At 48.5% G+C, this 14844-nt stretch overlaps 1 protein-coding gene across 2 annotated transcripts in view; it reads left to right on the plus strand.

Moving 5' to 3' along the window:
- The window catches only part of Zhx2 (zinc fingers and homeoboxes 2), a 163815-nt gene that overhangs the window by 139064 nt on the left and 9907 nt on the right, over positions 1-14844 (plus strand). For both annotated transcript variants that reach the window (XM_046464601.2, XM_046464600.2), the window contains one exon: positions 2441-5172. In XM_046464601.2, the coding sequence (XP_046320557.1) occupies positions 2655-5168 (2514 nt within the window). In that variant the 5' untranslated portion in view covers positions 2441-2654 and the 3' untranslated portion in view covers positions 5169-5172. The remainder of the gene's footprint in view (positions 1-2440; positions 5173-14844) is intronic.

The following is a 14844-nucleotide window of genomic DNA, read 5'->3' on the forward strand; positions in this document are numbered from 1 at the left end:
TGAGAGATGGCAGGACTATTGGTGGAGACGAGCTCTTGAGGCTCAGAGCAGGTTCCAGAGGGGAAACCAAGAGGTTGAAGCTCATGTGGAGATGGAGACTGGATATATCAGTTGCAGTGACATTGACAAAAAGACACCATCACCCTCTGCTTTTCCCATGTCCTCTCCTCATCCCTGAAAGATCCTCACCCCACATTGCTGAGGGAATTGCCCAGCCTGAAACATCCAGTGCTCCCATGTTGGAGGGCCAGGTTCTGTGCTGGCCAGGGGAAACACCTCTCTCCCAAGTCCTGCTCAGGTTTGTCACCTGAGCCCCTCAGCAGGTGGGTGTGGGCCTAGCAGATTTTTTTTTTTTTTTTAAGTAATGAGAATTGAACCCAGGGTCACTTAATCACTGAGCCACATCCCAGGCTGTTTTGTATTTTACTTAGAGACAGGGTCTCACTGAGTTTTTTAGGGCCTTGATAAGTTGCTGAGGCTGGCTTGGAATTCACTATCCTCCTCCTCCGCCTCCATAGCTGCTAGGATTACAGGTGTGCACCACTATGCCCAGCAACCTAGCAGCTCTTGAAGGCAAGTTCGTTGTTCTGCCCTAAGGCTCTCTCTTCAGTGGGACTCAAACCAGGCCAGTGGGAGGGGTGAGGGATGACGGTTCATCTCTTCCATTCCCTTCTCCAGGAGGTCAGGTATCCTTGTTCCAAAACACTTTCCCCTCCTTCTTTAGCCACAAGATAAAAGGCTTCCCACACATCCACTCCTGCATGAGGGTAGCCCACTTCCTAACAAGCAAATTGTGTCTGTATTCCCAAATTAATATTTGTTTAATGCAATTATAATCAAAATTTGAATTCTAATAGGATTGTTTTGCCTTTGATTCTGACTTATGAGAACAGATGTTCTACATAACCAAGAAGTATTTTGCAAAAGAAGAGCATATAGGAGAAACTCATCCTACCAGATATCAAAATGTACAAAAACATTTTGAAAGCAGGGCATAAATGCAAGACTCCATAGCTAGATCAGAAGCACAAGACATGCTACTGAGATATTAGGGAACATTCAAGAAAAATGGTTAGAATTGTGCTTACGGTGTAACCTAAGATAAATTTGATACCAGATGAATTCAATGTAAGAAATGAAACTTAAACACTCTTTAAAAATATGGGTTAACATGTCTCAGCTGTGAAGAAAGGGAATCAATTTCTAAATATAAAATCACAATGAAGCCACAAGAGAAAAGAAAAAGATAAATTTACTATGTAAAAATTAAAATTTCTACATGTTAAACATTTAAAAACACCCAATGGAAAACTACAAGGTAAACAATAGACTGAAAAAAAATTTTAAGAGAGTATTAACATTTTCTTTCTATATAAGTATTAACATTTCTTATATAGAAAGAACTCTCACAAATTTGTAATAAACCACTTAATACCATGATATTAAAATGGCATAAACAATTGATAAAAGAATACGTATAAATGGCAAGAAAATCTTTTAAAACAATTCAAGTTTACTAGCTATTAAGAAAAGCATAAAAGCATATTGAAAGAGGCCCACCCTATCTAGTTGGCAGGGCTTTTTAATGGTGCTATTTTATGTCACATGGGTAGGAAGCTCACCCTCTCAGATTTTGCCAGAGGAAAGACCAATTGAGGCAAAAATTTAGCCACACAGGTCACAAGAACTACTTCTAGGCCTTTGTCAAGGGAAGCTATCAGAAATAGGAATTGCAGTTCTGTTAATCAAAGCCAAAAATTGGAACTAAACAGCCAGCAGAAGTTGAAAGGCTGAATGCTTCATGAACGGTATCCCCTAAGCACAGCCACAGACAGCATTTTTTAACTCATGGCCTTGTTCAATATTTACAGAAACAGGACCCTGTTCAAATGAAATGAAGAAACTACAATATTTAGAATGCTTGTTTTAATTCTTCTTTATACTTTTATTTACTTTCTGGATTTTCCATCCTGATTTTGCTTTTATGATAAGAAGCAATGTGTTCCTATCCATTCCCTAACACCCACGGAAACCTACTTGCAGGTCCCAGGTCAGCATCTTGCTTCTGATGGACCATAAAAAGCAGCTCGCCAGCCCCTGAGCAACATCTCACTCGCAGCTTTCCCTCCACAACCCCCTTCCCCCTTCAGAAGAGCTCAATACCCGGTTCCTTTTCTGTATGTGTTTGTCTCTAAACATGAAGTGGTGACCCCCTTCCTGTTTGCTCACTGCGGGCCAGTTTCCACTTCCTTCCTGAGAAGGGAAAAGAAGAATATGACCTTTCATGTTGATAAGCGCCTGCGCTTGTGCCATCTGGGCTTACATGAGTGTTTGATTTGGCCACCAGTTGGGGTGGGTCAAGGGAGCAACTCCAAAAGAGATGCTGGTTTCTGTTGCATTGGGAAGAGACACTGACTCTGTCTTTGTTCCTGCCCCACAGCTATGACGCTACCTGGTGTGTGCAGCAATTGGTGCAGTTACACTTTTCTGTGCTGAAATCATTCTGAAAACTCCAAGGGGAGACTACAGCATTCAAGGAAGCCAAAGCCATTTGAGGGAGAATAAAGCCAAAAGCCTTTTCTCTGATTTATTCCAAGAATTTCACTGCCCTCCCACGACCCTCCTCCAAAATTTAGCCATTGCACACTGCTAGCATGGCGAGCAAGCGAAAATCCACAACCCCGTGCATGGTCCGGACATCCCAAGTGGTGGAACAAGACGCGCCCGAGGAGGCAGACCGGGCCAAAGAAAAAGGCATGGGCGTGCCACAGCCTGACACCGCCAAGGATAGCTGGACAGCAGAACCCGAAAACGCTTCCAAAGAGAACGAAGTGATCGAGGTGAAATCAATGGGGGAAAACCAGTCCAAAAAACTCCAAGGGGGTTATGAGTGCAAATACTGCCCCTACTCCACCCAAAACCTGAACGAGTTCACGGAGCACGTGGACATGCAGCACCCCAACGTAATCCTCAACCCCCTCTACGTGTGTGCCGAATGTAACTTCACAACCAAAAAGTACGACTCCTTGTCTGACCACAACTCCAAGTTCCATCCTGGGGAGACCAACTTCAAGCTGAAGTTGATCAAACGCAACAGTCAAACCATCTTGGAGCAGTCCATTGAAGCCACCAACCACGTGGCATCTGTCACCACCAGCGGCCCTGGAGGGAATGACAATGATCCCGGCATCTCAGTGAGTAAAACCCCCATCATGAAGACAGGAAAACCGAAAGCAGATGCCAAGAAGGCGCCCAAGAAGCCCGAGGAGGCCACCCACGAGCACCACGCGGAAGGGACTGCCCGACTGATGACAGACACTGCTGAGATCCTCTCGAGACTGGGAGGTGTGGAGCTCCTCCAAGACACATTAGGACACGTCATGCCTTCTGTACAGCTGCCACCAAATATCAACCTTGTCCCCAAGGTCCCCGTCCCACTAAATACTACCAAATACAACTCTGCCCTGGACACAAATGCCACCATGATCAACTCCTTCAACAAGTTCCCTTACCCAACGCAAGCTGAGTTGTCCTGGCTGACAGCTGCCTCCAAACACCCAGAGGAGCACATCCGAATCTGGTTTGCCACGCAGCGCTTAAAACACGGCATCAGCTGGTCCCCCGAGGAGGTGGAGGAGGCCCGGAAGAAGATGTTTAACGGCACCATCCAGTCAGTACCACCGACGATCACTGTGCTGCCCGCCCAGCTGACCCCCACGAAGATGTCACAGCCCATCCTCCAGACAGCTCTGCCATGCCAGATCCTTGGCCAGACCAGCCTGGTGCTGACTCAGGTGACCAGTGGGTCAACAACCGTCTCTTGTGCCCCCATCACATTGGCTGTGGCCGGAGTGGCCAACCATGGCCAGAAGAGACCATTGGTGACTTCCCAAGCTGCCCCTGAGCCCAAGCGTCCACACGTCACCCAGGTGCCAGAGCCTCCGCCCAAGGTGGCCAACCCCCCACCCACCCCAGCTAGCGACCGCAAGAAGACCAAGTTGCAGATAGCACACCTCAAGGCCAGCTTCCTCCAGAGCCAGTTTCCCGATGATGCTGAGGTCTACCGGCTCATCGAGGTCACCGGCCTCGCCAGGAGCGAGATCAAGAAGTGGTTCAGTGACCACCGGTATCGGTGTCAGAGGGGCATCGTTCACATCACCAGCGAATCCCTTGCCAAAGACCAGCTGGCCATCGCAGCCTCCCGACACGGTCGCACGTACCATGCGTACCCAGACTTTGCCCCCCAGAAGTTCAAAGAGAAAACACAAGGTCAGGTTAAAGTCCTGGAAGAGAGCTTTTTGAAAAGCTCTTTTCCTACCCAAGCAGAACTGGATCGGCTGAGGGTGGAGACCAAGCTAAGCAGGAGAGAGATCGATTCCTGGTTCTCAGAGAGGCGGAAGCTTCGGGACAGCATGGAACAGGCTGTTTTGGATTCCATGGGGTCTGGCAAAAAAGGCCCAGATGTGGCGGCCCCCAATGGTGCTCTGTCTCGACTCGACCAGCTCGCGGGTGCCCAGCTAGCCAGTTCTCTGCCCAGCCCTTCACCAGCAATTCCACAGAGTCAAGAACAGGTTCATCTCCTGAGAAGCACGTTCGCCAGAACCCAGTGGCCCACCCCACAGGAATACGACCAGTTAGCGGCCAAGACCGGCCTGGTCCGAACTGAGATCGTGCGTTGGTTCAAGGAAAACAGATGCTTGCTAAAAACTGGAACCTTGAAGTGGATGGAGCAGTACCAGCAGCAGCCCATTTCAGATGACCACGGCTACGATGCCACAGCCAGGAAAGCAGCAAAACCAGCCACCGAGAGCCCCAAGAACGGAAGTGAGATGGTACAACAGTGTCACAAGGACCCCAAAACACTCTGCGAAGAGGACTTGGAGAAGTTGGTCCCCAGAGTGAAAGTGGGCAACGAGCAAGCAAAAGACTGTCTACCAGCCAAGCCCTCAGAGGCCACCTCAGACCGGTCAGAGGGCAGCAGCCGGGACGGCCAGGGCAGCGACGAGAACGAGGAGTCGGGTGTTGTGGACTATGTGGAGGTGACCGTTGGAGAGGAAGATGTCACCTCAGACAGGTCGGACAGCTGGAGTCAGACCCCAGCAGAAGGCACGACGGAATTGGCCGACTCCGACTCCGACGGCGCCCCTGCTGAGGCTGGCCAGGCCTAGACAGGTAATGCCACCTGCTCACCCAGGCAACGGGAGAATCCTGGCTTCCTCTCTCACGGGCAGGGTTAATATAGGTGGTGGGTACAGAGATGTTGACCCAGATGACCAAAGGGTTCTCCTTTTTTTAATTAATACAAAAACATCCCTATATATTGATGCTGAGCATCAGTATCTATCAATTATGTCATTGACAAGACACACAAGCTGAGTAGCCCTTATATGAAACACTTGGGGCCAGAAGCATTTCAGATTCCAGTTCTTTTCAGAGCTGGGGAATTTGCATATACATAATAAGGCATCCTAAGGCTGGGATCCAACCCTAAACATGAAGTTCATTTATATTCCACATGTGCCTATACACAAAACCTGGAGGTAATTTTGGGCAATATTTTTAATAATTTTGTGCATGAAACAAAGTTTTACCATGTAAGATCTTCCACATGGGGAATTTTTCCATCATGTTGGTGTACAAGAAGTTTTGGATTTTGGAGCCTTTTGGATTTTAGATTTTCAGATTAGAGATGCTCTACCTGTATTTGTCATGTGCCTTTACCATGTACCACATGACGTTTTGAAATAGGTATAGGTAGCGGAATGGCTTAGTGGGGCTAATTCACATATGTATTATCTAATACATTTATCTTGTGTGTGTGTGTGTGGTGATGAGTTCTTTTTCAAAGTTCTTGAAGAAAGATAGGGGCTGATAACCCCATGTCCTCATTTGCAAGGGTATAAGAAGGGCACAGCCCTGCCGCCTGGGCCTGTTTCAGCACCAGCCTTCCAGCCTGTCCATGCAGGAAGCTAGTCACAGCTCTCTGATCAACACAGCCTCCGTATGTTTTGCGTTCATGACTGTTAAAAATAAGCAAGAAAAAGACGTGTCTTTGTTTTTTCTTTTCTTTTCTTTTTGGATTTGACAGAAAATAAGGATTCAAGTTTGCTCAATCTGAAATTTGAGGTTGTTTTTTTTTTTTTTACCTGAAAGGTTTGAAAGTGCTTCACATTTGCCTTGTTGTGGCACAAGGAAGGTGCCACTCTGCTTGGGTCCCCATAACCCCTTCAAATCTGGAAGAGACCTGTGTAAATTTAGACTCTTGGAGCCACAAAAGCCAGGGAAGGGAGGTTGCTATGGTTACTAATGGCCGTGTCATCCAGATAATGGGACATGCCTCAGAAGCCCTTGGTGTGTGTGCTTCCCGGGAGGCCAGTGGAAACCCAAGGCTGAGAAAAGGGGTGAGGGAGGAAGGGGTTCTTTGTTGAAAGTTTGGAAGAGGGGAAGATGCACAATTTGCCCAGGTGGGCTTCTCCAGAGACCACTTAAAAGGGGACCCCCGTTATCTTCAAAAATAATGAAGAAAAGTTAAGAACCTCCAAAATGATTTATAAGGTCCTAAAGGGATGCCTGGAAGTTACCATACCTCTGTATTGCTGAACTTGGACCCCTCTGGGCGGCATGTTGCTCATTGATGATTTAGTAATAAAATGAGGCACCTTTAATAAAATGGCAAGTAAATGAAATCCTCTAGGAGCCCTGTATCAGCCAGTTCCATCAGCCATGAGCAAAGCCCACCCCAGAATGCCATCCTGTCTTCTTGAGGAACTTCTGTGGTCTAGGTGAAGACATGGTCCAGGAGGAGGCTAGTGATGGCAGAGGGGCTAGAAGAGCTCCCCGAGGTCCCCAGCAGTGCCAACCGCCCACCTCCATCTCACTGTCTTGCTCTCTTCCTCTCTCTGCCTTCTTCCTGTTTTCTTGGAAAACCCTCCCAGCCCAGCTCATCTCTCTTGTGTAGGAATGAAGGAGTGATTTTTCTTTTTTGTCTGCCTGAATGCTGCTAGCGTGCCCTGTCTTCTATCCTTGCTCTTGTCTGATCTACAATATAAATCTACATGGTTGCTCTTTCCTCCCACCCTGGAGTAGATGATAAGACTCAGTACCATTCAATAGGACATTCAGAGCCCCTCCATGTGCCCGCTGCTGTGCAAGCCACCAGAGATGATGTGATGGAGACAGATGACACAGTCCCCATTTGCACGAAGCTCTGATGGGCCAAGGAGGGAAGAGAATGCACTCCCCTTACCTAGCCAGTGTGCTGTGTGATGTGATAGGGGGGTGCACAGCTGTGTGCAAGAGCTCACAGGAGGGATACCCAGGCTGGGAACCAGAGGGAGCTTCCATGAGAAAGAGGTATCTGCACACACTTATGGGAGCAAGTTAGCCAAGTGCACAAGAAAAGAGTTGTTCGAGTGGAAAGAACAGGATGGGACATGGTCCAGAGCAAAGGAATGGTGCAGGTGGGGATCAAAAGAGGGTTGACGTGTCCAGAAAGTAGAGTTTGAGTTCCCTAAATGATGAGAAGAGGTGAACAAAAAAAAACCCAAAGGTTTTCCCTAACAGACAAAAGCTGCTGTGAGCCAGCTGTGTTTGCTGAATTTGAATATAAGGATGTGCGTGTTCCCGGGAGCTCAGATGGGGCCTCCTGCTCTCCACGGCTGAGTGAGCAGTTATCTAGAGGTGGCAGCTCCCCAGAGGCCCCTGAGGCCACCTGTCCCCACCTGCCCCCACCTGCCCCCCTCCTTTCTCCCAAGCTATCCCCCACTACCAGTTGAGAATGCCAGGTGGGCTGTATGCCTGATCCCCCTGAGACCAAGAGGAAGCAGAAAAGCAGGAGAGAATGCTGAAACCATAAGGAGAACCTTGGAGAAGTGGAGAAACATGGCCATACCCGGACTCACCTAATTCTCCAAGACAGGAATCGCTCTTGTTTAGAAACCCGGTAACTGAGACCAGACACCAAGGAACTTGGCCACATTCTCTCCCAGCACCTCAGCTGGACTCGGGAGCCCTCCTTCCTCCTCCTGCCATCTTGACATCAATTTCTGAAGGACAGAAATTCCACGTTTCTGTTGAGCACCCTCCACCCCAAGCACAGGAGAATACCCAGGCTTTCGGAAGTTGTCCTTTGAATTCATATCAGACAATTTAGAGATGTAGGAATTGATTGTATCCCCCCAAATGCAAAAACATCCAGGAACTCCACTTTATGTTTATGATAAATGCCACAAGGGGAGCCGGAAGATATTCCTCCACGAAATGCTGAGGTCTGCTCAATGCTGACAGCATTAGATGTCCCCTGATCTGTTGAAGATCCATCGTATTGAGGGAGGGGCTGCCATCTGCACTAGCAGGGCCATCTGAAAGCTCTCCCAAGTCCTAACCAGGGGCTTCTCTTAAAGAAGGAGGAGCCCCTGGTTAGGACTTTTCAACTGAGAAAGGGGATATCACCCCAAATTACTTTACAGCTCTTATGAACCAGGTGAATGGGTCTCTTGAAATCCATAAATATCCAATGATGCCCTGCTTACACAAATGCTTTTAGGAAACACAGTCAAGTGCACTTGTATACATAGAAATGCTGAAAAAAATTCCCAGTTTTGACTTTATAAAAGGTGCCGTGTAATACTTAAGACAGAGGGAAAGTCACTGAGAGGGGCTCTAGGGTTGGATTTGCTCTGTAGGGTAAAGCATCTCCCCAACCAGCCCCTCGGCTTTGAGCTTTGCCAGTCTCATGACAGTGTGTGGTTTGGTCCAGGCTCACCTCAGCTGTGAGGTCAGACATTAAGTTAAGGAGTCCTCCCAGCCCTTGAGTGGCTGTGTCTGGATTCACAGTCTCTGGGTCTGAATATTTTCTGAGCCATCCCATTGAGAGAGCTCTCCTAGCAAGAAGCTGTAAAATGAATTTTTTTCCCCCAAAGATGAGTCAACCAACTTGCTTAAGTTGTCACATACATGCCTGGATGTTTGGCCAACGGGTTAATCCCCTTAGTACTCCTACTAAGAGTTTCCATTTGTGGGTGTGTACTATGAGCTTAGCACTCCCTGAAGCGTGTCTAGCTAGCCCTGTAAACTCCACGGCAACCCTGTGGCATAATTACAGCTTTCCCCTCATTTTATAAAGACAAAATTGAGGCTCAAGAAAATAAGTGACTTGCCCCAGCTTCCTATGCCGGCCACTGCTGGAGCATGGACACCACCCCTCATCTGTCCAGACACGCCTGACCCCAACCACGCTGGGACCCACAGCCTCTCCAGTGGTAGCACTGCCACCATGATGGAGACCTAACAATAAAAAAGTGCTCATTTCTTAATGTGCTCAGGAATGGAAACGAGAGTTCAACAAGAACTCTGGAGCGCCCTCTCTGGGCCAGGCACTGTGCTGGTATACATAGAAGGACCAGGACACAGCCCCTGCCTACATCTCAGTCTAAGAAATGTACATAAAAACACTGTAAGCCCAGCCGGGCTGTTAATGAGAGCTGTGCACAGGGAAATTGGAGGAGCTCAGAGGGAGAGTGACTGACGTACAACCCATCCTCCACTCCACATAGGCAAGCCTTCTCGTTTATTTTAAACAAAGGAACGAAGGCTCAGAAACCCGAAGTACTCGGCAGAGTTCACTCAGCCGGTGTCTAAATTTGACTCCAAATCTCCAGCCACTACCTTCCCTGCCTCCAGATTTCTGACAAAAGTTTCCGACACTTAATGATTAAGGATGGCTTCAGGGTAGACATAAAATTTGAGGAATGTTCAAAAAATATATTCTCCATGGTTCAGTTTGCTTAAAATATGTAAGGCTGCTAAGTGTTGCATCTTGGCTACAATTTAAGATCCAGAATATGTGCACTCCCTACACTCCATTCATATTAGCTGTTCAAATACAGACATACTGAATGAATGAATGAATGAATGAATGAATGAACGAAAATATTCTAATCACTATTTCCCTCTCTCTCTCTCCCCCACCAGACTCTTGAAGACAGAGACTATATCTCATTAATCTCTGAATCCCCAATGCAAATTCAGAGCAGATGCTCAGTAATGGTTATTTTGGTCTGTTTTCTCTTGCTAGTAACACAATATCACAGACTGGGTGTGTTTTTTTTTAAAAAAAAAAGTTTATTTGGGCTTACAGTTCTGGAGGTCCAAGGTTAAGGGGCTATCTCTGGTGATGGCCCTCTTGCTGGAGAAATCAGAAAATATGCAGGCTATCATATGGCAGAGACAGGGAGTGTGTGCCTCTTCTGATCTCTCTCCCTCTTTTTATAAAGCCACCAGTTCTCAATCATAGAGGCTCCACCCTGATGACCTCATCTCATTTTAATCACCTCCCAAGTCTCCTCCTCTAAACATTGTAGTTGGCTCAAGTTTCACCATCTCTGTAGTTCACAGTGGGGATCAAACTCTAGTGTGAGTTTTGGAGGGGACAACCCAAGTTCATTGAAACACCTGAGGATTAACAAAGGTCATTGGTTTTCCATTATTGGCATTTGGTATTTCCGTCTTTTTGCTCCTCCCCATTTTTTCCCAACACTCATTCACCCCCATGGAAGACAGCAGTCGGAAGGGAGGAGTTGGGCATTAGCTTTCCAAGTGTGTGAGCAGCTCCAGGGAAAGGTTTATTGGAGAATTTATCATGAAATATTTACTAGATGCTGCTGCATGGACTGCCCACTAACCTTCCTCCCTCGTTTCGAATGGGGAGTTCACTCTCACCGCTTTCAATTATCTAATTCTGGAGCTTCTCGCCCTAAGAATTCTCACTATGTTGTGGGCAGCTTGTAGCAACCTAGCAACCGTGAAACCTACCCCCCTCATTTTCCAGAGATGGATGCAGGCCCCAAAAAGGTAAAGTAACCAGCCCAGAGACATTCCTAATAAGTGACTTGGTTCACTCACCCATCAAGTATTTGTGGAATGCCTGCAGAGCACTGGACTCGGAAGGGAGGTGGTGCCCAGCATGTCTCTGCCCTCTTGGAGTTCATGGGCAAATGGGAAATGAAGTTTTAATCAATCCAAAAGGAAGGTTACCACACTGGGACGTTTTCTGTTTGTTTGTTTATTTATTTGCTTGTTTTTTAAAGAAAGGCACATGAAGCTGTTAGAGTGTAGAACTGGGAAATTTGACCTGATTTAAGGATAGGAGAGGCCTCTCTACAGAGGTAATAGATGGATTGAAATCCGAAGGCTTCAGCCAACATGTGGGATTTAGCTGAGAAGGGGGGAGGGGATGAGCTTTCTAGGCCAAAGAAATAATATATTCGATACTTAACATGTCTCACTGGGACTTCGACACACCTTCCAGTTTAAGAACCACCAGTGTGTGAGTTCAAGACCCCCTTCCTACTCCCTTGTGGGTGGACCAGAGTCGAGCCCTGGCATACCCGTGTGCCCTAAGATGCTTATCCTTTTGAGTCTAAGGGATGTAATTTCAAATGGGGGCTTGATGTGTGTCTGCCCTCCCCTACCCTTCTAGTAAAAGCATTCTACATTTCACTAACATTATCAAGGGATGCTCAAGTCCAGGTACTGCTCCCTTAGGACGAGGACCACAACACATCACCACTGTCCCCAGGGTGACAGTGTGCAGTGTGGTATTGTTCCAAGAAAGCTGGATGGTGAAGTGGGGCTGGGTCTTGAGAGGAAATCATGCCTGACACATGAACCAGCACAGAATACCTTGGAAGGCATTTCTCCTTTTGTCCCCTCCTCAAACTCTGCTGAGCCCCTCCTTGGGGACATCACTGGGAATAAGACAAGCAGGAAGTGGGAAATTGTGCAGCAGCAGCTACAGGCAGTGCAAGACTTCAGATTCAGCCTTGCAATGTCACAATGGTCAATTATTACTATTTAAAAAGTGGGGTGGTTTAAAAAAAAAAGCAAGAATGGATAGTCACCATCTCAGCATCTCACTGTTTGCTTTCTCTCGTGGAATGCGCTGTCAATCTCTCCCAAGTCCCCAGGGTCTTTGGGGAAGCCCTCCAGGGAAAGCTGTGACATGGAAAAAATTCTAATTTTTCTTCATGTTCCTCCCAATGTGTAAAGCACTAGGGAAGGTTTTGCTAAAGAATTAGTACTTGCAATGTGCCTGGTCATCCCCAAGGTAGGTGTGGGAGTCAGGGGTTCCCTGTCCTAGAAAGTGTTGGGGGCAGCAGGGCTGGACATCCCTGCGGCAAGAATGTCCCAAAAGGAGCCATGTGCAAATGGACCCAATGGCCTTGCCGTTTCCTCCAAAGCTGAGATTTGGTGCTGTAGGATGAGGTGACCCATCAGGCTGTGGGTCCTCTGCTAGGCGAATCTGTCTGAACCTGCAATGAGACCCCCAGAGCAGCCCAAGAAATTGAGCAAGAGACATGCTGTCAAAGCATGCTGATATTCTGTAAGGGAACAACAAAGCACTGAAATGGGGACTTTGTTCTCAGCCCGTGTAGCTGCCACCACTCTGACAGCACCAGGCTGGCTTCCCATTGTTCCCCGATTAAGGTTGATTGAGAATCCTGTGTGGACCAGGCACTGCAGGAAGGGGCAGCAGGGGCCAGCAGTGAACATGACGGGCACCGTCTGCATCCTCTCAGCCTCCCATCTACGTACTATCAATCACCCAGGTCATCGGAAGTCAGCAAGTGACGGGGTCCGAGAAGCCCTGTGCAGGAATGTCTGCCAGATCTGGCAGCCTCCAGGAGAAAGGCCTTCCTGCAGCTGGGTCCTGCTGCCCAGGGGAAGGGTTGGGGCCTCAGCTCTGTCCCTGGGGGAGGACTCCACATGTGCCATCACCGAGGAGCTAGAAGCCTGGCTGTGAGCAGGTGGATCCATGATGGCTAAGCAGAACCAGGGGAGAGTATCCCCAACAGAGCCAGGGCTGGATTCTGGGAGGCCTGGGGCTAGAGCACTGGACTTTTTCCCCAGCAGCTGGTGAAGGCAGTGAAGGGACTAAACCGAGTGACACAAAATGTCACCCTGCAATGTGGGACAATGGCCTCTGCCAGCTGTGCCAGGGCATCTATCTGTTCAGGAGTCTGAGACTGAAACACATTCAAGAAAGAATGTCTTTTGCTTGTGCAAGGAGAAACCAGGGGTCAGGGGTCATTTTGTCATTTTCTCACACTCCTCCAATGCAAACTCAGTGGGGCCATGAGAGACGCCAGCCCCGGGCATTGTCCCAGTCACTGGGCTCCCTGCTTCACTTCAGTCCATTGGGCTTGGCCATGAGCAGAGACCCCTGGAGTGGGAAAGGTCCTGCTCTCTGTCCCAAGCATCTTCCCAGCTTCCCCTCGAAGGGGCCATCAGCTCCTGCAGCCCGAGTCCTGCCGACTGCCACACACCTGGGAAAGGTGAGGAGTAAAGTCCAGGTAGTTCTGAGGATGTCACTGGGATCTCTGCAGGAAAAAAAAAAAAAAAAAAAAGCTTTCTCTCTCTCCCTTTTGTCTTCCTTTTCCTGGTCACCCTTTTGGCCTTGCAACCAGTTCCTTTTTCAAGGCGCATTCGGTGCTGGGATCCAACCCAGAGCCTGGCACCTGCTGGGCTGGTGCCCCACCACTGAGCTACATCCCCAGCCCTTTTTATTTTTTGAGACAGGGTCTTGTGAAGCTGCTGAGTCTTAGGGGCCTCCAGCTTAGGGTCCTGCTGCTTCAGCCTCCAAAGTGGCTGGCATAAGAGGGGTGGGCCACTGTAGCCAGCTAGCATCTTTTTAAAATCAATACGCATAATTGGAGGATTGTGCATGTTTTCATCCGTAAGAAATTACACAAGGAATCATGAAGACACCTGGCTGGATGGAGAGTCACTTTCATATTGAGGTTTACCTAAAAAACGAGAGTTTGGGCCATCCACTTAAAGAGACAGGGTTTTGCTGGGCACCCTGGCACACACCCGTAATCCCAGTGGCTCAGGAGGCTGAGGCAGGAGGATCACAAGTGCAAAGCCAACCTCAGCAACTTAGTGAGGCTCTAAACGAATTAGTGAGACCCTGTCTCAAAATTAAAAAAATAAAAAGGGCGGGGATGTGGCCTAGTGGTAAAGCACCCCTGGGTTTAATTCCTGGCACCAAAGAGAAAAGAAAAGAAAGAAAGGAAAAAGAGGCAGAGTTTCTTGTCATGTATAAGAGAGACAAAATGTGCATACTCACGTGCGTAAACAGGTCAGTTCACTGGCACAATAAAGCTCTCACTTTACACCTCGCCTTCCTCCAGAAAAATAAAGCCATCTTTCTTGAGCCCCTCTCACCTCTGTTCTGCACACCCCATGTGTCTCCTCCCTCATCAGCTCTGTACAATGGAAGTGAGGCTCAGGGAGGTTAAGGAACCCACCTCAGCACCCAGCCGGGAAGAGGCAGGTCCTGGTGCCCAGCTGTCTCAACTCCACAGCTCCCTCTATTCTGCCCAGCAGTCCTGAGCCAACCTGGATCCTTCAGCCAGACCAGGAGAAACAAGAACGGAGGCTGCCTGTCCTGCCATCTTGGGCCTTGTTTCCTGGTCCAGGGAACTGTTCAGGTAGACATCCCACCACCAGCAGCCTCCCTGCCAGAGGGAGGGAAGCCATTTGCTAGGAAAACCCTGTTCTTTGGCACACAGGAGGAGCCTGGCTGCGGTCCATGGTGCCCATCCAGAGGGCACACACGGCTCTACCCAGATTAGTAATAAAGCATGTGGTCCTCACTGTGTGCCCCAGCCCCCTGCCTCTGAAGCAGACATGCTCTTTCCTCGACCAGGTGGCTCCATGCATGGAGACTGCATGACCTGGACCCGCACCAGGTCTGGAGAGGTGCGATTAAGAGCCAGGCGGCTCTGCAGTTGGACTGGCCAGGGTGGAGTCCGACTCCACCACTTACTAGCTGCCTAATGG

The sequence above is a fragment of the Marmota monax genome, unplaced genomic scaffold (assembly GCF_021218885.2).
Source record: "Marmota monax isolate L192 unplaced genomic scaffold, Marmota_monax_Labrador192_F-V1.1 WCK01_AAM20220418_F8-fsc00003, whole genome shotgun sequence".
NCBI lineage: Eukaryota > Metazoa > Chordata > Mammalia > Rodentia > Sciuridae > Marmota > Marmota monax.